General features: G+C 45.1%; 1 protein-coding gene across 2 annotated transcripts in view; it reads right to left on the bottom strand.

Annotated features, from left to right (window-relative positions):
- pappaa (pregnancy-associated plasma protein A, pappalysin 1a) overlaps nucleotides 1–23,702 on the bottom strand; it is a 61,641-nt gene that overhangs the window by 30,649 nt on the left and 7,290 nt on the right. For both annotated transcript variants that reach the window (XM_029168720.2, XM_029168721.2), the window contains exons 3-10: nucleotides 17,262–17,407; nucleotides 16,688–16,981; nucleotides 16,404–16,596; nucleotides 16,132–16,253; nucleotides 11,333–11,834; nucleotides 6,250–6,378; nucleotides 6,060–6,151; nucleotides 3,680–3,876 (exon numbers count right to left, since the gene is read on the bottom strand). In XM_029168720.2, coding sequence (XP_029024553.1) covers nucleotides 3,680–3,876; nucleotides 6,060–6,151; nucleotides 6,250–6,378; nucleotides 11,333–11,834; nucleotides 16,132–16,253; nucleotides 16,404–16,596; nucleotides 16,688–16,981; nucleotides 17,262–17,407 — 1,675 coding nt within the window. The remainder of the gene's footprint in view (nucleotides 1–3,679; nucleotides 3,877–6,059; nucleotides 6,152–6,249; nucleotides 6,379–11,332; nucleotides 11,835–16,131; nucleotides 16,254–16,403; nucleotides 16,597–16,687; nucleotides 16,982–17,261; nucleotides 17,408–23,702) is intronic.

Below are 23,702 nucleotides of genomic sequence, written 5' to 3'. Positions count from 1 at the left end.
GTTTGAACAGCTGAAAACTGCATTTAATCCATTTGCTGTAACCTTTTGCAGTGATTACAGGTCTACCCCCAAAAAATGAATCTGCATCATCTTAGCTGATGTAATACATTGTGTAACACAGCCTCCAGACTACTCGCCATTGTGTCATAAGGGTCGCCATGTATTTATGGCTCTATGCGCCATTTATTCTTATGTTGCTGAACCCTCCCTCAGCTGTGCTTTAAATGTAAACGCACTCACCCATCTTTCTCCTTGGCTTCGCTGTGGTGCATGAAGTTCAGCTCTCGTGCAGTAATGCTGAATACTGCGTTAACAGGCTGACGCTCTGTATGTGTTTGTGCGCTTGCCACCATCTACCGCTCACGCACACAGACACACACATGCTTGAGATTTCATCCAGATACAGTATGTGATCTCTCTTTTTCCTCAAGTGCCTTCTTGTGCTGTTGTTGTTTTTAAAGATTCCTATCAGCACTGCCTGCCTCTCTCGCTATCTCTATCTCTCTCTCTCTCTCACACACACACACACACACACACAATCATCACTGTCTTTAGGCATCAAAAGGGGTTGATACACAAAGCCAATAGGACATAGTCACCAGATTAGACGAAAATGCTAACGCCTGTACCTCCACCACACTCGTTCAGGTCAAAAGACACACACATAAAGTTGATTACGCTTTTGCATTGTTCTGTATCAGAGGAGCCCATCTCTAGCCCAAGTCTACCACAGACCTGTGAGCCATGAACTCAGAAACATGATTCCATTACACCACAAAGGGTGAAGTGAGCTATTAACAAGGTAGAACAATGTGTTGTTGATTTGTGATAATGCCATGATAAGTGCAACCAGCAGTCGCTCCCGTGAACGAAGAATTCGGTGGAACAGCTTTATGTTGTCGTCTCAGCATTTAATATGTAACATTTCCCTTACAATACTTTAATGCGAAACATACAGTATCTGGACCACAAGGCAGGACACACGGTCTGTAACAACATCTTAGTCTATTTATGACTAAACCTCCAGAACAACTGGGTGTCTCTCTGTCACCCCGTCAACCGGACGACGTCTTGCGTCACTGCCAACCCAGACCGTTGCAAATACTTATAGCAGCCGTCAAATCATTTTCTGATGGTTAAGTGGTTGCCTTTGGTCAGGTTCAGGCACAAAAACAACTAGTTATGGTGAAAGAAAGATTGTCGTGAAGATTAAAAGAAACCAGAGTTGGCTTTTGGTAGAAAAGGGGAAGTAAACAACATTCTTCTGTGTCAAAGTCCAACAGTACGTTGACCCATCTGTCACCCCTTTGTGGACTTTGTGGTTCTATAACAACCTCGCACTATTTCCTCCTTTGCTCCCAATAGAAAAGGCTCATAAATAGTATGGCTGGTAAAATATTTGGTTACTTGAACATAAACATATCTCATCTTTAGGCATTTGCTGAAATGAATGATTTTATTGTTTAGGGAGAACACACTATAGAGATACAGAGAGTTGGAGAAACCAGTGAACACAGACTGTTCCGGAGGCCGAACACCTTGCGAAAACAATTAAATCCTTTATCCGAGTTTGTCTTTCCACCATTATTTGTCACTGTCAAACAGAAATACACACAGTCCAGCACTGGAAGGACAATAATGGTGGATATTGTGGGATGGATGCTTGTGGTTAACCAGACAGTAACTCCAGCAGAGAACCGTGCTGCGGCAGTGACATTGTCTCAGGACCGTGGTTGACTGGGATCAAAGTCCCCATGAAGAAATGACAATGGGCCGTCTGCGTCTCTATTATTGATCCTGTCAAGCAAACCGATCTCACAGCACTTACTTAGTCCCGCCTTATAAAAGGCAGTGGGCGAATGATGAAAAGTCAATGGTTGTGTGGGGCCGTTCCAAAGGCAGCTTAGCTTCTGGCCCGGTCCAGTTCCACACATCAAACAGGAGCAGAGAGCGTTTATTTAAATGAGTGGGTACAATCACAGCACAATTAACCTTCGCTGACTTAGTGACTTTATGAGATCAAATTCCAATATTCTATAAAGATAATGCGTCTCATTTGAATTCAGACACAAGCAGCAGCCTCCTTTTTTCAGTCGTTGCCATCTTAATATTGATAACAGGCTTCTCAAAACTGTCTGAGTCAAGATCAGTATATGAGTATAAGACTCAGATAAGGCTGCTAACACATATCATAGCACAATGAGCACGAGGAGCTATACAGACCTCCTGCTTGGAATTTGGATGTGTTGCATGTTATTACAGCTAATGTCTATAGGTTTTTTAACATTCCTTTCAATCAACAAATTGTCAAAGTCGACCAAAAATCAACCGGCTCTGTAAACAACCTCACTCAAACTGAGAAAACAGGAATGAGAATTCGATCCAGATGCCTGGAGAATGATTTCCTTGGAACTCCGTGGCAGATTCCCGATTGCCATCGAGAGCGATTGTCAGCAGAAACAGCAGTTAAAACACCAGGTGGCCAGACATCAATGAAAATACGTAATATCTTCAAAAACTCTTTAGCAGCCACTGTGGCGTTTCCAAAGCGGTCCCATCTAAACTGGATCCACGCATAAAGCCGAGCCTCCTGTCTGGTCTTCATCACCAGAACCAAACCTTACAAGTTTCATGTGGAGCCTCCAGCTCTCCAGGACTGTCGTAGACACACGCATGCAGTTGCACAACACCGCCCGAAAGAGATTCTCAACTCGAGAGTTATGTTCCCGCTGTTTTCCAGGGAACAACAATAAGCAAACAAGTGAGAACACACACAGTTGCTGGTGCGCACATACGCTCCAAGCTCCAAGGACGCCGCGCAATAACAGCTAATTCGGAGTTGGGGATGACGATGCGTTATGACTTGTGCTCCTGGTGGTGAAAAATCAAAGCAGCATCAACTTGTGCTGTGTAATGTATATACTGTAGTTCAGAAGCGTGGGTTTGCATATTGTCCACACATGCAGTTGCGTGAACGTAGGCTGTGTAGGCTAAACAAGATGACCTCATCACATGCGACCGTCTGGAAATATCGCGTCCTTCACACCAGAAGCCCGTCACGCTTTTATGGACCTGAACATCTGCAACGATCTGGGTCAGAACACGCTCGTGTGATTCGCTTACACAGGATCTCGCATGCATTCGGTGTTATTGATTAATGTCCTACCTCCGTTTGCCTGCATCCTTGCCAAGTGTTCTTGAGCAAGGCACCTGACCACATTTCTTCCACTATAACTCATTTGCTGGCCTCGAAAAATGCAGCATCAGCACAGGGGAAAGGCCTAGTTCCAGCAGGAATCAACCAACTGGATAAAAGCACAGTGAAATGAGATGACTTACCTTTGACTGTATGTATTAGGGGCCGAGTAATGAAAGGGGCGGAGCTTAACTGTGTCCAAAGCTTTGCATTTGTACAAGTCTGTCTCACCCCAGTGTTTTGGGGAATCTGACTTTCCTGTGCTGCAAAAGCAACAGATCAATAACTCCACCCGGCTTAGGCAGAATCAATGGCTTCTTCCCTCGTCTTCAATAAGCATTACTCTAATTAGGGCAGCAAATGTCTGCACCCACATAGGGAGACTTAATTAAATGTCCCCATGTCAAAAATGGCTGTTTTCATTAAAATATATAATGTCTTTTAACCTTCACATCAGGTCACATGAGCTGCGTATGGCCTTACCTTGGTAACAGCAGGGTATCCAGCAGCCACCTCTCCAGAGCAGTAGGGCTTCTCTTCATGGGACACTTCCACTGTGGAGGCCCACTGATCCAGATAGCCACTCGGGGTGTAGAGGCCGCAGTCTCTCACCCCAGTCTCCCGTTCGAAGTCCTCACACACCCCGTCGCCGTCATAGTAGTAGCACATGCTTGGTTCCTCTGTGGGTGAAAAGAAAACCCGTAAGACTTCACATCACTCTGCTTTGCTCTTGTCAAGCTGCAAGAGATACACAGTCACGTGAATTTATTCATACCACCAGTCTTTGGAATATAACTTCTGACCTCATCTGTTATTTTGTATGGGAAGGAGAAGATCTGATGGGGATGAGGTGAAGAGCAGAAGGTGCATGGATAAAAGAAGGGTAAATTCTTTAGCACATCTTCAAATAGAGATGAGAGAAGGAGAAAAAAACAGACAGAAGAATGAGAGAGAGAGAAAGAGAGAGAGAGAGAGAGAGAGAGAGAGAGAGCGAGAGAGAGAGAGAGAGAGAGAGAGAGGATGATAAAACCAGAGCAACTGAGCCAAACACACAATGAGGAGGGAGCTGTGGGGGGACCAGACAGTCAAGTCAAGAGGTACACAAAGATACAGCTGTAATTTTTCCAGACATCCCACCCGGAGTTTAGGTCTGGAACTGGAGGCTTGGAGGAGAGGTGAGCAGAACAGGGAGGTTGCCTGGGCCTCAGAGCTCTCAGCTACAGCAGTGTCAGCCGTTGGGGTTCCAGTTAGGGGGAAAGGCGGCATCCTGTGCCAAGTTGGCCGGGGCCTCCTCGACGAAATTCCAGACCTCCCCAGCTCAGCCAAAAACTTAGTTCTGTGCTCTGGCGATGGTGAAACGAGGGGCTACTGAAGGGGCATACAGAACACGCTCCCGCCACTCACTCAGCGGGAACAGAGGCGAGGAGGCAGCGGGACCGGGACAAGAGGAAGCACGAATAGCGCATTGTGAAAACCGTAATAGGTAGCGTGAGCTTGAGAGAGCTAACGGAGGGAAAGGACGTAGAAAGCGAAAGTTAACATGGAGCGGAGACTTAGGACTAAGAAAGGACTAAGTAGGGAATGAAAAAAGTGGAAAGGCGAGTGAGTGCAGTCGGAAAAAGAAAGAGTGATGAGATGAACAGAGACAGATAGAGACAGAAAAATGGCACCTGGGCTGACAAAATAAACTCTGCTTGTTGTGTTTGTTTAGTTGTCTTTGCGCTGCCGCCTAAGTTACAGTTGACACATTAAAGTGATGGAAAGATTGAAAGAACAACCTTCCAACTATCACTTTAGCCGAGCAAATCAGATTACATTTACTTTATGCTTCATGTCAGCACCTGTGTTTACTGTGGCTTGACACCCCGTTGAGACGCAGCCAGTGGAATCGCAGAGCCAGGTGGGGCCACGTGAAAGGAAACGTGTCAGTTTCACCTATTTCCACATGTAATTGGGCTCAATCGTGTGAATGCCCCATTAAAGTGCATCCAAATTGCAGAACCTTGGCCCTGTTGTGTACTCGGCGCTCGCTATCCAGCCCGCTGACAAGCTGCCGCTCTCTCACACATGCAGACAGACGGACAGAAGGTCCCGTCGTTATAGTGTCCGGTTTCTGTGCAAAGCTGCAACCATGTCAGGAGGTGTCAGACACACGCCGGCGTGCGTTCGCTCGCACACACGCCGGTGGAAAAGCAGCGCAGTCGATGCGGTTATCCAGCAGTCGGACGGGAACTAGGTAGCCTTGTGTGTGCATATCTATTACAGCAGTTCGGGCGGGAAGTGATGCATCTTATAAAAGAAAAAAGGGTGAGAGATGCAGTTCAACTTTATAAAAAGTGTTTCCAGAGAATAAGCTGGTTGTCCACAGGTGAGACTGATTATGTGAGTGAAAAGGCTGTTTCATTCAGGCATGTGAGCACGGTGTTCTTACATAACATGCACTGTAAAGTTGCACACAAGATAATGTAAGAGCCCAGCAGGAAGGCTTCAGAACCATGACAGCCCGGACCTTAAGAACCAGGACCCAGGAAAAGCAGAAGCACGAGTCCGGTCAGAGCGCGTTACGCAAGAACCCGATGACGGATGAACGCTGCGTGTAACACATGCGACTAATAGAACAAACGGCACGCGAACATCACTTCTGATCTGGAAAGAATGTTTGGAGGCGCATCAGATGATTTGAACGAAGCCGCTGACCACTCGTGCTGGACGCATCAGTGACTCACGTCGAGTCATTCATTAACAGCCAGCGATGCTGCACACATACCGTCATTGGTGCCGATAAAATGAACGTGGGTGAGAACACCTTGATTCAGACGATCGCGGCTTTAGCCTGAAGGAGGTGAACACGCGTACGACCTACCGACACAGTTGAAGAAGGACTCCTTCTTGCACTGACTGGAGCAGCCGTCGCCATTCATGGAATTCATATCATCGCATTCCTCGCCTTTGGAACTGAAATAGCAGAAAGATTAGAAAGGATTCTCTCACACATACAGTAACTCCCGAACGGTTAGAATCGGTTTCAGTGCTTCCAGTCTCAGCCCGGTTACCTTTGGATGCGGCCGTCGCCGCAGTAGGGCGACCCCAGTTCATGCACCAAGGGTGGCGAGGGCTCGCTCTCACCGCGGCCGGAGACGGTTTGGACCTGGTAGGTGTATCTGACGCGTGGAACCACATTCCTGAGCAGAGGAGGGTGAAGGTTCTTATCAATGGGCTGAAAACATGTCGCATAAAGAATCACCGAACGTGCCGGGAGGCGCTCGACAGGACAACAGGACAGGACGGCTGTTCTATCAGCTCCGCTGGCGAGTGTGTGATGTGGCCCTTCTTTCAGTGTCTAAACCGGCCAACAGAAATAAAAGCATCTGTCTCAGCACACACTTCGAGGCATCTACCTATCCGGTCACACACTGATATGGTCATGTTTGCCAACTTTGGGTCCAGTTGTGTCTCGTTTCCTTATCGCCGTGGCTCAAGGAACCATCTCCATGCATTCTGTGCGAACAGGACAGCACAGTTTGATCTGCGTGTAAAAAAATTTGAAGGCATTTGATACATTAACAGTAACAGTAGGCTTCACCCGCTTCACTAAAATTGCACCCACTCACGGCAAAAAAAAAAAAAAAAAAACATTTCTGCATGTGTTTCACTTTTAGCTTTAATTGTAGCCTCACGCCACAAAGACATAAAGAATAACAACTCGCGACAGCGGCTTTTTGCCTGAAAAGTGGATCCTGTCAGCTCGGGTAGTCTTCAGGCTTGTGGTGGGGTGGTACCAGAGTAAAACTGAAGCAGGACATGGGGCAGCGCGCCCTATGTTTTTTTTTAAAAAAGACACTCGTTCAAAATCTCTCCGCTGACTCTGCTGCCGACAGCAAAAGAGCAAAGGCACCAACATCCACTTGTGGTCCAAAACATCCTGCAGAAGCAGCTTGGCCGACTCGGACATTCATTCTTATACACGTTCCTTTTTTGTCATTTTTATCTCTATTCCTCCCTCATTGGTTCCTCACATTCCAACAGATGAAAGTATTGTTAACCGAGTCCAAGTGAGCCGCGCTGTCCCCATAAAAACCAATGAACCTGAAGACCGAGAAACAAAATGAAATTTGCTAACTTGCCATATTTGTGACCAGGATGAGATATTTGTGTTGGCTTTGGTATTATCAACACAGAATGTTTGCCTTGACTGACTCCCCTTTTAATGCCACAGTATGCTCTGTTCTGCAGTGTTGGTTAAAGCTGGTGCAACTCCAGGCTACACTCAAACATGCCCCCTCTAACTGAATTAGCGTAGTCCCTGGAAACGTCAAGCTGTGGGAGACTTTATCTCAGAGCGGAGCCGACACTTAGACGAGGCAGAGAGAAGACAGGAAAAGATATCGCCTTGTCGCAAGGAAGCACAGGAATGTCCTTTTCAGTGGATACGGAGGTGATGCTAAGCCTAATTTAGTGGTAAGGTCTCAGGAAGGAAGCTGAGAGGCATATCCTACAATCACACGGCTGCGGTTCGCTTCCACAGTCAACGCTCATTTTCTTTTATAAGTCTATCTGGGCTAGAAGGCAAACCAGTCAATAGCAGCCCACTGCAAACAGAGACCCCACAACTGCCTTCTGTCAACATTTTCCTGGACAAAAGCCCCCCCCGCCGAAACAGGACTCGGGTTCATTCAGGTGATTTCTCCACCTCAGTCACAGAGCAAACACAAAGCTGGGCATTACCGCCGAACCTAACGACTGTGTGAAAAAGACTATAAAAGATTCCTTCACTGACCGTAGAGGCTGTTTTCTATCCACTCGTAATCTTTCCACATCCTGTGCTGAACGGGGAGCTGAGCAACACATGTTGCTTGCCGTTGCTTGGTGTCACAACGCACCTTTGGCTCCACGGGGTCAACGGTGCAACTCCGCAAAGAGTGATAACAACTGTTTAAAAGAGGCTTGCAACCTGTTCCTAATTAGGCGCAGGTTCGATTCCTCCTGACCTCACCGCTAATAATCATGTTGCGCGAGGCTATGCTGTCAGAAGCAGCAAGGGCTGAGACCGAGCCAGACGTACACAAGTATCACATTTCTACCCATTCTGCCCTTTAAAACATGTACAATATAATCCACATGAGGACACGGATATTAATAAACTGCATATTTGTGAAGGAAATGATGTCTAGCATCTTGTCGAGGTCCTACGATTTAGGACGGCTCTGACTGGGCAGCCTTATCTCTTCTGGCGTGTCTCCAGAAAGCATTAAGCCACACTTTCATCTGTAACTGATTTCATACAGTATCATATGAAACTGATCTGATGTGCTACTCATACCAGAACGTCACAGACAATATGTCATGTCTCGAGGCACTCTTCATTTGGTTTTGAACGTGGCTCACGCTCGACATCAGACACAAGTCGCCGTGATGTGCCTCTCAAAGGTGTTTTGATAGAACCAGGTGATTACACACAGGAGCATGTGCAGACGTAGTTTCCTGCTACTGAGAGTGGCGGTGTGCGTCTGTGTGTTCGCGTCCGGGCCCGTGTGTGCATTAGGCCTATGTGTGAGCATGCATATGGATGTGTTTCCGCTCTGTAGCTGCTTGTTATTCTTGGCTAAGAGATCCCAGATGAGAAAAACAGATAAATTTAAGGAAGTTGAGAAAAAATCTTAGATTGCGCCTGCAAGAACAACAAACAGCGCAATGCCGCCTTTGTCGGTGTGGCATCTGAAATGCATTTGAGGTTTCACTGTTATTAATTTAATAATCGGGGTCAAACAAACTAACGCTACATGTTTATATGTACCTTCAAAGCGAGAGTGAGTCATCTTAGCGACAAGTGCATGCATTTAAAAAAGGACAGTCATCAGCCTCTGACAAGCTTTTTTATTTTTTTTTAAATAACCCCTAATAATTATTGTACTTCGGGTTTTTGTTCGTGTATCTGCATTTAGCTTTCACGGTCTGACTTGTCTGTGACATTTCTTTCTTCTTGCTTAATGTGCTTTGGACCAAAAGGAAGAGGAGGGGGAAGGGTGGGCACAGAGTAAATAGACCTATTAGAGCTGCTACAACTATTGTACAAATCTATATTATGGAAAGAAACTCTCAGTTAAGTCAAGGGAAAAGACGTGGTCGGTCATTGCTTTAGGAAATTAGCCAATCTAAAGCCCGTCCTTCACCCTTATGGCTCCCAATTTTTGGTTCTGCTCTTCAGGCCTTTGTTTGTCATAGACGGGGGGAACAGACGGTTGCTGAATGTGTCGCTTATGCTGCGAAATGTGGAGGAGGAGCTGTGATGGTGCGGGGCTCGTTTACTGGTGACTCTGTTGGTGAGAGCCTGTTTGACCAGCGTGGCTCTGGATCACAGTTAGCAACAGCATCCTTTGTTTGCTGCATCTAGCTTCCACTAAGCAATTATAGTGAGGACTCAGTTGGATGGGGGGTAGTAGGGATGTTGGGGTAGCCAACTCTATTTCTGCTGGGAGGTCTTCTTCACATCAGGCCTGAGATAGGCTTTGACTGAATGACAGCTCTGAAACCCACGTGAGTAATAGGATTAGTCCATGGGCCAGGATGCCTCAGAGGGACGAGGTCAAGCTAAGCCAATCCTTGTACCCTCTCGCTTCAAACTTTATTGACACCCTAATGTTCTTCTCTTCACCTCTTGCCCCCCCCTGAGCCTAGCAATGATTTACCCACAACTGGTCAAACCTTCCACCCCTAATGTCTCCTCCTCACTTCACCCTTCCAACTCTCCTCCATAATTTACTCTGTCACCCTGACCTCCCAGCCTCCGCCATTCCAAACAAACCACCACCCATGGATGAAGCCAAGTGAGACAAGATGTCAGCTATTCCTCTTGCTCTGTTTGCCCCCGCTCAGGCGAAGGCCAGCGGCCTGACATCGAGAGGTCATTCACCTCCCTCCCCTGCGCTCCCATCCTGCTATCCACAGTGGGAACGCGCAGCGAGAAGAAGCAGCTGTGTGGTCAACAAAAGCATTTCAGAAGCTGGACCAGGGCGATCAAACGGAGCAATTGCATTTGTGGCATGCCAAAATGTTTTGGTGAACTTTGCTCTTTACTCGGCAGTGTCAAAGGCTGTGTTTGTTGTGTGTCGGTTAGTGTGATGAAGCATTGAGTTAGCCAGAGGACTTAATACCTCCCCAAACTCACAAAGCTGACACAGCTACAAAATACATTAATCAGGGAAACAATCCACAGCTTAAGCAATGAGAAAATTAATTAATTATTCTTATATAATATAGCACAATACACACATGATAGAAAGATCCAACAAAGGTATACTGTGCCTAACATAAAATTACCCAGAATACATCAGTGATAAGTGATCTCTGCCAAATGGCTCAAATAACTGCATATCCTTCTTTCCACTGACACTCAACCATGAAGTTGTGTAGGGACACTTGATGATGCTCGAGTGCCATCGCTCCAGCTTGCATAACACGCACACTCACCCTTCTGCCTCTATCCCTTCTCATGTAAACCACGCCGGCATGTGAGATGGCACAACACACTGCAGCGCCACGTAAAGCGCGGCCCTTTATCTCGTCAGCACATTCCGCGAAAGTAAAGCACTGAACTCTCACCACAGCGCAAAGATAATACCTTGAACAAGCCATCTGTTTGCCCTTGCTTCATGGAACATGGGAAAAAAAACAAATGTGGGCAACAACTGACCTGTGACTTAGGAAACAAATGCTGGGCAGCAGATTTGAAGCTGCAGAAGCAGTGGTGGCCTTCTAGAGCTCCTGGGGGTATTAAAAAGGATATCTGGCATCACAAGAACATATTTTTGTGGATAGTTTCAGTAGATAAATAAACACCTTTTTTACTGGTGTTTCTAAAGACCCTGGATTACATCACACTAACGCAGGAAGCTAAATGGGAAACCACTCAGCTATTCTGAACGCTTAAAAGAAAATACTTTGGGTAAAGACAACAGTTTCAAAACCAACATCCTCTGCTCTGTGGAAACATTGATCCTTCTTGAACCTTGAAAAAGACCAAACTGACTTTATTTATGTAGTCATTTCCCAACGCTAAGAATCAATGGGGAACATATTGAGACTGGGTCGGCGATAGACGCTCTGCATCCGTATAAATGCGTTCGCCAGGTGACTCACCTGTCCGTGTAACGGCGAGCGGGCTCGTTCAGCATCAGGCCGTGCGGCGCGTGGGTGAAGGGCGGCTGGCGCAGCAGGCGGTAGTGCAGCGGTTGGCAGTGCCTACAGAGCGAGCAGTCGGGCCTGGACGCCAACATGGTGGCGTCGATCTCCAGGTGTTGCTCCATGGTGAAGAACTGCACCCCGTACACCTCCTCCTCTATGTCCAGCTTCAGGGTCAGCGGGGTGTCGCAGAAGACGTTACTGGGCCCCAGCGAGATGTTGTTCCCGCTGACGGTGAGCAGCAGGATGTTGTGGATCGCCGGAAGAGCCGTTTCCTCTGGGCTGAGGAAGGTGACCCACACGGTCAGGGAGTCTGGCACGAGTGGGTAGGTGAACTCCAGCTGGAGCATGCAGCCTTGGAGAGGACACTCGGACAGGCCCACGACGCCTTGCTCGACGCCTGCGTTGGGGCTCCAGGTGCGCACGCTCGGCTCGCAAGCTTGTTCCACATCTGGGGGTCCTGGATTATGAAACAACACAAAGGAATAGCTCCTGAAACGTCTAAACCAAAGCGCTAATAGCATTTCTTGAGCGCTTATTAATTAATTGTTGTACTGGGCTTCTGGTGCATCAACACGTCTCGCAGCATCAAGGTAGCGGTGAAACTGAGAGTTCATTGTGAGTCCGTGTGCAGAGGAAAGGCAGAGCTGAGGTGTGTACCTTCTGAGAGGGGCCCCGTGCAGGGTTCGCACTTCAGCAGTCATTACAAGCTCTAACAGTCACACTCCAGCCATATTTGGAGTCCACACACAGCTAACTCGCATTATCCCAAGTGACGTACACTAACATTCATCAAGCACTTCTAGAAGCCAGCGAGCGGCAGACACTATGTTCTCCTTCGATTTCCTTTTGTGCATTTCCAAGCTGGCAACCAACGAAGCCATTTGCTAACCTCATTTCTGGGCACTGCGCAAAATTCCAGTGTTTAATCAAGTGAGGACTGAATATGGTTTCCAAGCCACATTATCTCAACACATTTATTATTGTACTGTAAGTGTGTGTGTGGTCACAGCGAAGGTAAATTAAAGAAAAGGAGAAAGACAGAGGGGGAAAGGGGGGAGCAGGGAGGGGGGGAAAAGATGTTCTGGGAGAGAATTAACCGAGATACTCCAAGAACTTGGCTTTCTTGGCGCCGTGCTCGGCTCATGCAGCCTTGTTTTTGTGGGTACACTTTCATTGAGTTTGCAGGGAAAGGCGCTGTAGCCACAGAAAACATTTTGTAATGTCAGCTGTTATGATGGGCCCTACTCCTGCTCTGGCGCTGATGTTAATGCGGTTAGAGATTTAGGAGGAGACAGAGCAGGGGTGTCATCCACTGTGTAAGCGAAGGCAGCGCGCTGCATTTGAAAAGAGGGATCCGTGCACGCGGAGGACTCGACATCACCAAGATATGCATGACACTGGTCTGTTGTGTAACGAACAGCTACAGGTCGTCAGTGTCGCTATAAAAAAACGACTCCATCAAAGTCTTAATCCAGGATCTCCAACAGCGTTACATCACTAGCCTGCGTCACTCTCTACCAACGTGGAGATTAGCCTGATGATCATATACATATATAGGATGAAGGAGGCAACTTGAACTCGTTTCCTTCTTTGTTGGTTATTGTGTTTAGTGATTAATGAACGGTTGCACTATTTTGACGATTGAAGCGAACGTAATCACAAAAAGAAATGTTTGCCCGTAGCGACTCTAAGCAGTTAAAAATGACAACTAGAATGTGAGCGTGGCTGTTGGTGCCAGTCATAAGCCTTCTGCTCTGGAGAATTGTCCTGATCCACCAAAGTCCAGAGTGCCAGATGAATAAACAGACAGGGATATGTCCGGGCATGCACGCTTTATGCTTTCTAAGAAGTGTCTGGCTCTGGCTCTCACTATCGATGACTCACTGTCACACACTGTTACACACTTCCTCGCTCAGGAGGCAGACATCACCCTCCTCTAGCCCTTTGGCCCTGACAGACACACAAACAGAGAGACGCTTCACAGACACTACGAAAGAACCAGACACTACGGCTCAGGAATCAATGTCACATCATGTTGCGTTCAGGGGATTTCAGTGCCTGAACCGTCATAGCTCTTGGTAGCAGGCGTTCGTTTGTTTGCTTTGATGTATAAGGCTGATGACAAAGGTGCTGCTTTTACTTTGAAAAGAAATAGATGGAAGGATTAGGACAATGCTTGCATTTAATGCCAATTGTAAACGTCTACATATGTTGGATAACGAAGCAAAGCGTAGTAAAACCGAGAACATCGTCAGACATTATATTGCCAGTGTAATTTGCTTGAACTTGGCGTGAAGGATAATCACATTCTATTCCCTTGACTACTTGTTTTGCATAATCTTTATAGCCAATTACTTGATATATTATAGCAATGGAACATGGTGTGATAAACTAAACACAGGAGTCCCATAAAACTGTCAAAGAGCGCTCTCTTCTTTTCGTTTTAAATGAAGTTCAAATTCTTTCGTTAAAACGAGATTTGTTCGGCTCAAGCGAAGCATATTTGCAAAACAATATTATTTAATTAATAAAAGCTTCTGAGTCAAACTACCTGTATGTCCCAGTGATTGTTAAAACCTTTGATGAGCTTTGGCATCTACCACAAAACTTAACAATATCTACTATTTGAAACATAGAATGAAGTGAAGACGTGTTTTTTAAGCCGCTCTATGCTTCCTCCAGACCTACAGACCCTGTGTGGCATCATATAAACCAGCAACAGTTGCCACTACATAAGTTCCTTTCAGGGAAGGTTAACAGTCATTATACCTACAGTCCACATACAGTCGCGCTGGCTGCGAGCACTCGTTTCTTAAATCCATACACAGGCAAACATTTTCTGCATTCCAGATGCAGATGAAGAGGATTACTTGTAAGTGCACCTCCATGTGCACAGGAATGTGCATTCACACAGAGTTACACATGCAGCTCCACTCAGATATGAGGGCAAAGTAGACCTTTCACTTCCATTCATGCACACTGCTGTTTTCAATCAACCCAGGATCCTCCCTTGTGAATGTCACTAACCACATGTAATTCACTTAACTATCCTGGGTGGTTTCCACCCTACCCAACCTGCCTCCCTCCCTCTCTGCATCTACAGCCATGTGTGCTTTTGCCCCTTTTTCATTATTTTTGGCTTTTTTACCCCTCCCACCATAAAGATTTAAGAGCGATACCCCGGCTCTCTCTGACCACCTCTGTGCTCCCCTGCCCACACATCCCCGCAGTAGATAACAGGTGCTGTCTGTTCATGGATGCTGGTGCACGCAGCACATGAATGAAACATTAACAGACACACGCGTGCATGCTCTAACATGCTTATCCAGGCTAATGGGCTTAAGCCAGTGTGTCGGTGCTTGTTTCAAAAAGGCAAAACTAGAAGCAGGGGTTTGCCACAGGAGAGTAAGTGCTGCGCACACATACAGTAACTGTGACACGGCAGCTGTACGATCCGGTGAGGAGCTGACGCGAGGGAGAGCACCGTGCAGTTAACGCACACTGGGTTGGACAAGCCCAGACTTGCCTTTGGTTTACAGGCAGCGGATCTATAGAGCATCCACACATAAACTCACACACAGTGAAACATACCTGCACAGTACAAGAAAAGTTCCTGTTAGGAAATTATAGTTAGTTCACTGTTATTGTCACCAATTCACATCACCAGTGTGAAAATGTGACCTTTTAAAGGAGGTTCATGGGACAGAAGCTTTGCACCTTTACTCAAAATATGTTGTGGTATACTTTGGATTGGATTTGTAGGAACCGGTTTTGCACGTGCACTGCTACTGGGGCTATTAATGCAGAAACACGGGGTTAAACCTGCTAACCTGGCGATGCTAAGGCTGAAGCAGCTCATAATGCAGCAGGCACTCTGAGCAACAGCCCTGCTAAGTACAGCTGGTACTAGATTGTTGCATTTTAAGAGAACATCTGCTGCTGTGAATAAGTAGATGTGTAACCCAATTTTCCAGACCAAAACGTCCTAAATGCAGACCAGTTCCATGCAAATCTCCATGCAACATTTTTACAAGTGGGAAACCTTCCTCTGCTTAAAATGATTCATTAAACACAACATTTTGACATTTTGGCATGTGTGTGGCAGAAATGAGTAATATCATCGTTTGTGCATCCAGTCACATACGTCCAGAGCAAATCTGACGCTGGTCAGAGCTGCACAGATGGGACAACAATCATATACGTAGCTTTAATACACCATCTCTAATTTATGTCCATGTGTAGCTGTTCTAATATGAAATATTCTAACTGAGCGTAATTTTTTTTCTAAATTTCTGCTGATTTGTGTCACTCAAATCTCACTAAACTGTCTTAATAGGGGATTTCAGTTAACACTGCTCTTTAACCTTGGGTTTGGACCCAAGCCCTCGAATGGGAATTGTGGTACCATACAGCACCATCCCTTTGGGACGCAGCCTCCTTGACCCGTCCGTGTTGTCCCACGGCCCAAGTGTCACGAAACCAGTGAGTCATTTACATGGTTAGAGGTTGAGTCAGTCACCAAATCTGGGATGTTTTGGAGTGACTCTAAAAAAGGAACTACTGATGAACCTTGTGTCATGTTGTGGTAACCTATGAAAAGTGAACGACTCGAATTTTTATTTTAAATTTACTTTCAGTAAAGTGCAAAATGTAAATGAACAACTAATGTAAGAATGGCATTCTCACCCACACAGTGACAGCATTTAGCTACATGCAAGCTAACATTAGGCCTGCTATACAGTGTTGGACTGTACCTTCAGCCTCTCGCGGGGACCAGTGTCCAGAAGGTGCGCACGGTCGTGGGGAGGAGGAGTTGGACGCGTACTGCAGCAAAACTCTCCCTTCGGTGCATTTGTCACACACTGATCCCACTTCTCTAGGAAACCAACAGATAGACACATCAAACAACTTAGATACAGGCCAAACACACAATGCATCCGTTTCTACGGTATTTAATTAATAATGATTTTCAGCTTTATCCCTTAAACACCAGCATCTGCTTTGCAACCTATCTGGCTCATTTCACCTCTCGTAAAAGTGTCCTGAAATTGGCGGAAACCATTCCAGCGTGATGGAGTTGTGATGCTGCTCAACCACCTGGGGTGCCATTGGCACGGGGGGAGGTTTGGCAGAGGGTTGCCAGGTCTGGTAGATCAGGTCCAGGTAGCAGTGCATCCTAGCCACCTGGTTGAGCGTAAAAGAGTCTGTACAGGCATCATCTGGAAGAGAAAGAGGCTGCTGCTCAATTTGGGCACACACACTTAACAGATCCCCCCCTTAAGTCATTCACATATTGAGGCGACCCCTCACCTGAGTAACTCATGTAGTTGTTAAATGGCGTTCTCGTGAAATGTCGGCAGCCGCACGTTTCATTCCCTGGTTCGGGATCGTGGCAGCCTTTGTATTTGGGGGAGGGGTTGGTGTCGGCGCACAGGTCCCCCGTTTCCATTGAGGGTTCAGTCTCCAAACACGCATCGTTGCACGACTCAATCTCTGATATACCTCGAAACACATGGTACAGCCCGAGACTGTGGCCGATCTCGTGGACCATCGTGTCCGTGTGACCAAACATGCCATAAAATGAAGGGTTCAGCACAATGCCACCTGTGAAAACACAACACACGAGCCTGTTCCTAGAGTAGTGTAATGTAATTGTTAAAGTGGAGTAGGACTAGATAATACATTATTCATGGGCCTCCTCTGCTTCATTAACACCATCTCCCCTGTAGGGACAGTGATGAAGACAGAAACTGCTTGGGGCTTGAACTTTAATTACTCAAAATCAACAATCTGCCAAAGAAAAGATATGTGCATATACTTAAGAGTGCGCATATTATATGTGTAAATGCATGCATTTATGTATGTGTTTGTATTTGTCTTCTACCCAAATGCGTGAGGGCCTCTTTGTCCCAGGGCCAAGTAGCGACGCCTGCCAGATCTTCATCAGACGAATTGGCAAAGAAGACGTTTAGGTGAGTCGAGCCATCCAAACGCAGAATCTCTTTCAGCTCTTTCATATCCAAATAGGCTCTGGAAAATACAAAACAAGAGAAAAAGCGTGTTCCGAATTATGTTAATAGTTCCACAATGAGAGAGTCTCTTGCTATTGAATGCAGATCTCACCAAGGCACCAAGTTTTACAAATAACAGCAGGGTTTCTAGCCAGAAAGAGGCTTATGTGGTGTTATTGTTCAGGAAAACAGAGTTGAAAATTGGCTCCCTGTCGAATTAAAGTATGTCTTTAAAAAGCGTTGGCAATTGCAATGGCCCTTAAACCAACAGACTTAGGTTGAAGGATAATAATTGAACCTATAAGGCTAAACCAGTTTAGCCCAAATAAATAAGGACTTAATATAATTTCTGTCCTTGTGCCTGAAGTCTATTTTCCTCTAACAGGCAAGAATAAAAGGTTTAAGTGTACTACAAAATATTGTGTACTATCAATTCACTGGCTCATCTGGACAACCGTGGCACAGGCTGCGGTGTAATGTCTGCCCAAAGAACTTATAGTAAGTAGCAGTCGTATCAGACGAGAATCACTTTTGAGCGAAAGCATGATTTCATTCCATTCTGTTCCATTCTGTTTACTGTAGTCCTGTATAAGGAGGGATATTATAGACCATGCCCACTGTGTTATGTAGAAAGTGCATGAGGCAAACAGGCAGTGCAGTACCCCAAATATGTGTCCAACTATGGGCGTATAGTGTGGAGACTCTCGAAACCAAGCCACAATGTTTTTCAGTGCATGATTATGTTGGATGTTTTGTTTTGGAAGGAAGTGAATCATGCCGATTTTTTTCCATCATTGTCTTCTGTTTTTTGACTGTCCCCTTGAGTGGAAAGGGATGTCGTTACAAGTCACTTAAGTTACCAATAGGTGCTCAGTGGGAATAAATCCACTCAACTCGAGAGTGAAAATAATCTGGGAATGTTGGATATCTTAATATTGACATTGCTGAATGTTTTACGGGTTCTTTGGCTCTGAAATAGTCCCTTTTTATGTTACTCTTGAGTGAAATAAACACTGAGTGACTCATGCTTGGCCTTATTAAGCACATTTGATATTTGATATTTTGTATTATACTGTATATGAGGTAATGTAAGCATTGCTTTGACATAAAACCTATACTGTATATGTTCCTGCAGAAACATGTGTTCAGTCTTTCCTTACTTGTAGCTACAGCGTAGCACGAGTTTTAGCTGATAGCATCTTAAATCTGACTCATTTACTTAAGCCGGACACTTCAATTAACCGCCCAGGTGTTCTGATGCCTCCCTGTCCCTGAGATAATGCCTTGTCTGGAAATCCTCACAGCAGAACTAATGAATGCACAATAAGATGTTCTCTCCACGAAGCTGTCATTCATTTTATGAACACATCAAACACGGTTGAGTCTATGAGCCTGGCTGGTGGTCCTGGCAAACAGCATCAACAAGCTCAGTCATCTCTTGGAAGAGTCAATAATCTGTTGCATATGTTGAAGTGATAGTTTATTCTTCTCCTTTGGCTGTCAGATGCTTTGGAAATAGATATGCAATGGATACAGAAACAGGAGTTTATCAGAAACAAAACACAAAAGCTACCTAACTTCCTCAAATCAGACCATCTTCAGATGTTTTGACCTAGTTTTTGTGACCCACTTGCTCCACTTATGTTTTGTGTGCACTTTATTGGGGGATAATAAAATACTACTGTATCTGCAGTAGCTTTGTATCTAATAGACCCTTCATGTAGGTAATTAAACATACATTGTTATAAAGTGATATAGAACAATATCTCTAAGGAAGAAAAACATTTACCTGATGTTGATATTATTTTGTTAATAGTTCCATTATTACGTATTAGTGGCAAAAAAGTGTTGGAAAAATTAGTTGTAGACCTATATATAAGTAAGTGGAAAAGCGGGGAGGAATCAATGCTGTGGAGAACAGAGGCAGTCATCTTAATGTGCATATCATATTTGTCCCACTCAAGGGAATTCAGGTAAAGAATCAAAGACTAAAAGCGTTGTGAAGTGCATAAATCTGGGATGTGCTATTTATATTACTTCCATCAAACATCTGATGAAAAATTATTCAGATTTACACACCATTCTTTTACGTTAATGGCGATAACAAACACATCTGTAAAACTGAGCTGCTGAAACTAGAGGGAGTCAAACTTCATTTGCTTGAGTGACATTTTCTCTTCCTGTGACAGTTTGTGTATAATACATAAGAAAAAAAAAGAAAATTAATTTAATATCCCAGTGCAACATTTATACGTTTAGATGATGAGAAAATGTATTTTTTTTTTCAAATGTTTCTATGTTTTATAAGCAGCAGTATCCATAAAAAGTTCAACCTTAAGTGCAAACCAAGGTGTCGCACAGCTCATGCTCACTGATGCTTAAAGGAAGAGATTTAAAAGTCAGTAATACTGGTGTCTGGCAATGTTCTGGAAGTATTTCCACCAGTGAGAAAATTCTCCCACCACAACAGGCCCACCAGTCCACATTTCATATGCAGCTGCACGAAATGTTTCATAACATCTCCACAACCCAGAGTGGACAAGTCTCTTTGCCTCAAATCATAAGTTGGATAAGCAGCTGCTTAGCGAAGACGCAGCTTTCCCTCAAAACAGACGTTTTGAATAAAGCGTTCAGGGCAGCGAACGCCTTCCTCAATCAAATGCGAGAGCAACTGGGGGCACTTACTGGAGGAGTGAGAGATGATACAGTGGAAGGTCCCTCTTCCTAATAATTTCAGGAATTTCATTATTTCCTTAGAAAATATTTGTCCAGAGGTTTTTGGACAGGCATGAGGGAGAAAGAGGTCAGAGGGGTTTGATGCTGAAAAGATTGAGTCAGCAACGGATAAGAGCAGCGATTCTACTGTAGGGTCAGAGCCTAACTAATCTGAGTTTGATTAGTCCAACGTCCTTGGTACTGTTACAGTTACACAATGTGCATCACACATTGGGGGCTTTCAGAGCAGAAACAGACAGTTGTAGGATAATCAAAAAAAGGCGCTTCGTGTGCCTCCATGTGCGCAGACACACACGTGTGCATGTTTTTGATTTCACACTATGCCTAATGATTGCAAAAAGGTCTGGCGGAGGCTATGGTTAGCTGCCACTGTAGGAAGTAAGTACCCAGTGACTTCATCATTGGGGTGTTTGTGTCAGAACAGTTTGGGCCCTTCACATACCTCTACTTTCTTCCATCTGTCCATCCTCATCTAACTCAAACCTCGTTCCAAATGACCCCGCTTTACCCTACCCCCCCAGTATTTGCTCCCTCTGTCTCATACCCCTCAACTATTCCCCCATCCCATAGCCCCCGTTTCCCTCTCTTGCCTCTCATCGTACGTTTCTTTTCTTTTTTTTCAGCGGAGATGAGCCACTTGGGAAAGACCAGATTTTCCATGCATTTAAACACGCAGCTCTTGAGACAATTCCTGGGAAACGTATTTAAAAGACTTACAAAGGAAGAAACAGAGGGAGGGAAAGGTAAGGTGAGTGCAGCTTAGCTTGACTAAACCCAAGCATCACTGCAGGGCATCTATTGGGAGATCCGGGCATAGAGAGGCACTGCCATGTTAATGCTTTTATATCTGATACATATTAAATGGGGAATTATGACTTCGTCCATTTACACTCATATATAATTCATATAAGCTCATAAATTTGCCTCATATACACACTTCTGGGGTGGCGTAGTGTGAAAGCTGGGGTTAGCTGGCAGTAGCAATGACGATCTCACAGCCAAGAACACTTTTAAAACTGGAGGGGGCCCTCAGCTTCCCTGTCATCAAGTTGGTCAACACTGCAGCCCCTAAAGCCATCATTCATCTCTGCCTTTATTACGCTACTTGCTCCCTCCTCTTTAACCTTTCAGTCTACTCTGATGGTTTTTCCCTTCCAAGAAAGACACTTGCAACAATGACTGCAGGAGCAGACTGGGAAAACGCTGGAAGGGCCAATGGCGGGAGTCGTGCTGTACCCCAACACAACCAGCTCCAGTCTGAAGAGGAAAAATGCATATTTATCATATTTATTTATATTTATCATATTTTTCAATTAGTACCTGTATAGTACTTCATCATAGCCTAACGCCAGTGACTGACCAGCCCCCCCCCCCCCCCCCCCCAAACCACCTTTTCCTCACTCAGCGAGTTATGCAGAAAGACTTCTGTCCATCCTCAGGGAGCACAGGTGAAACCTTGACAACAGGTGCTTGTATAAGTGTGCTACGGCTTTAAAGGGGGAGTGCAAAGTCGTGGTATTTACGCCCAAGCACTCCATTATGTTTTATGGGACAGGGGCTTAAGGTTTAGACGACCAACTGTAAAACACCCAAGTCAAGGGCCCTGGAGATTACCTCCAGGGTTGAATTAGAATACAGCAGGGAGAAGAAGTGGTGGAAAGAGAAAGGGTGGTCCATCTATTAACCTGCCACAGTGAGAGGTATTGACCCAGGAGGGGTGAGGGAGGCAGAGGCCAAGGGAAAACGAATGACCTATTAGCCTCTGACAAAGCCAGGCAAGAACTTCATTTTCCCAAAATCTATTGAGTCTGAAATGGTCCTTGTTGCTTTATTTTGGGAGGCGTCTCCAAAAACTACTTTAATATCAGGTGCGAGTCTCACTCTGATGATTTTCATTATTATGGGATTGATCTTTTATCCAGTGGCACGGATATTAGTGTGACCTTTTCACTGATAGTCACAGACGGCAGCTCCTCAAGCAGCATTTTATCAATGCCATTTGTTTTCTGCTTCCCTGAACACGTAATATAACTTCACAGAACATTCAGCCTTAAAGTAAGTGCTGTCACGTAACATCACATCCTTCCAAAACCATACGAAGTGTCAACAGCAAAGACTGTGAAAATAATGCAAAGAGGTTCCCCTCACTTTAATGTGGAAGGAAGGGGGGTTACTATGAATGGTTTTCATAATAAAGTCTGCAGAATCTGCCTGTGTCCTGAGTTACCCAGAAGCCTACACATAACTATTAGCAGACGCACAAACATAGGCCATCTCAGCTATTGTTTCCCTGCATACAGTTACATTGTTCATCCAGAATTCCATAATTAAGGAGGAATGTCAAACTGTTTGCAGTGCGGCTCTCTGCAAGTCTCCCTAGACATACCATAATCAAAGCAAAATAAGCAACCACTTGGGTAGATTATATCTATTTTCTTAGACAGAAAATGCTCTTGTTCCCTTTCCGTCCATCTCTTTTTTCACTCTTGCTGGTATCCTTCCCTTCACAAGCACATCTTTCAAATGCCCATAGGGAGATTTGAGCATAGCATTTGCAAGAGTTTTCCATTGGCTGATGTCTAAATTAAGTAGTTTTCCCGCCACTTGATGAATGACCTTCTAATTGTAACTAAGCTAAAAAAATGTGCTGGGAACTGAGAGATGGAAGCAACGGCGGACACACCTGCTTATCCTTTTCTGATGTTGATAATTAGATCTTATTACTTATTACTGTTATTACTGCTATTCAGCAGCCATTTTAAACAGCACAGCACAAAGCCAAACAGACAGTGCTCTCGGCTTAACTGTGATTGAAAACAGCCTTGATTCATTCTATCAGAAAGGCCCAAACAATCCCACACACTAGACCTACTGGTTATTCTCTCAGTCGCTTGTCCCCACATGACAGTGGCAAGAAATCCTGACAAACATCTGAATTTCACTCATTTCGTCTCCTTTCCTGGCCTGACCATAAAGACCCCCTACGCCGCCCGCAAAAATGTCTCAGTCTACTGTGTTGAGTTTCAGTGTACCGAGAAACAAACAATCCTGCTTTTGGAGGTCTGGCACAAATCGTATTACAGCCAATACTAGATATGTATTCTCCTTGCCAGCCTTTATTCATCATCTACACGCTTGCAATGAGACTACCCCAAAAACAAAAATTCACATTCATTTATGAGGTGCTTGGTGTTCTCGTACTGCAGCCAAATAAAACCATATAATCTCATCTCTGTGTACAGTACACCTGGGAGATTCTCTAATATGGGTAAAGTAAAGTGAACTTTTTTCAATGTTTTTCCTGGAAAATTCTTTCAAGCGTGCATGTTTAAGGGCCCATACCTGCCTCCCCTGGAAACACGTCTGTCTGTGGTTTCCTGGACAGAGTGTATATCTTTGAAATGGTTTCCATTGCTACAAGCAAAAGCCATACTGGACCCTATTTTTTCAAATCTAATTGCCCTTACACTGTTTAGAATGTCAGTGTTTCCAAACCCACGCCATTTTCCAATCAAGCAACGTTAATTAGGACCAATGGCTATAGAAGCGAGACTAGAAAAAGGTGGGGAGAGTTGCTG

This window comes from Betta splendens, chromosome 12 (assembly GCF_900634795.4).
Source record: "Betta splendens chromosome 12, fBetSpl5.4, whole genome shotgun sequence".
In the NCBI taxonomy this organism is placed as follows: Eukaryota; Metazoa; Chordata; class Actinopteri; order Anabantiformes; family Osphronemidae; genus Betta; species Betta splendens.
The sequence above is the reverse complement of the archived record's forward strand: the minus strand, read 5'-3'. Positions and strand labels throughout refer to the sequence as shown.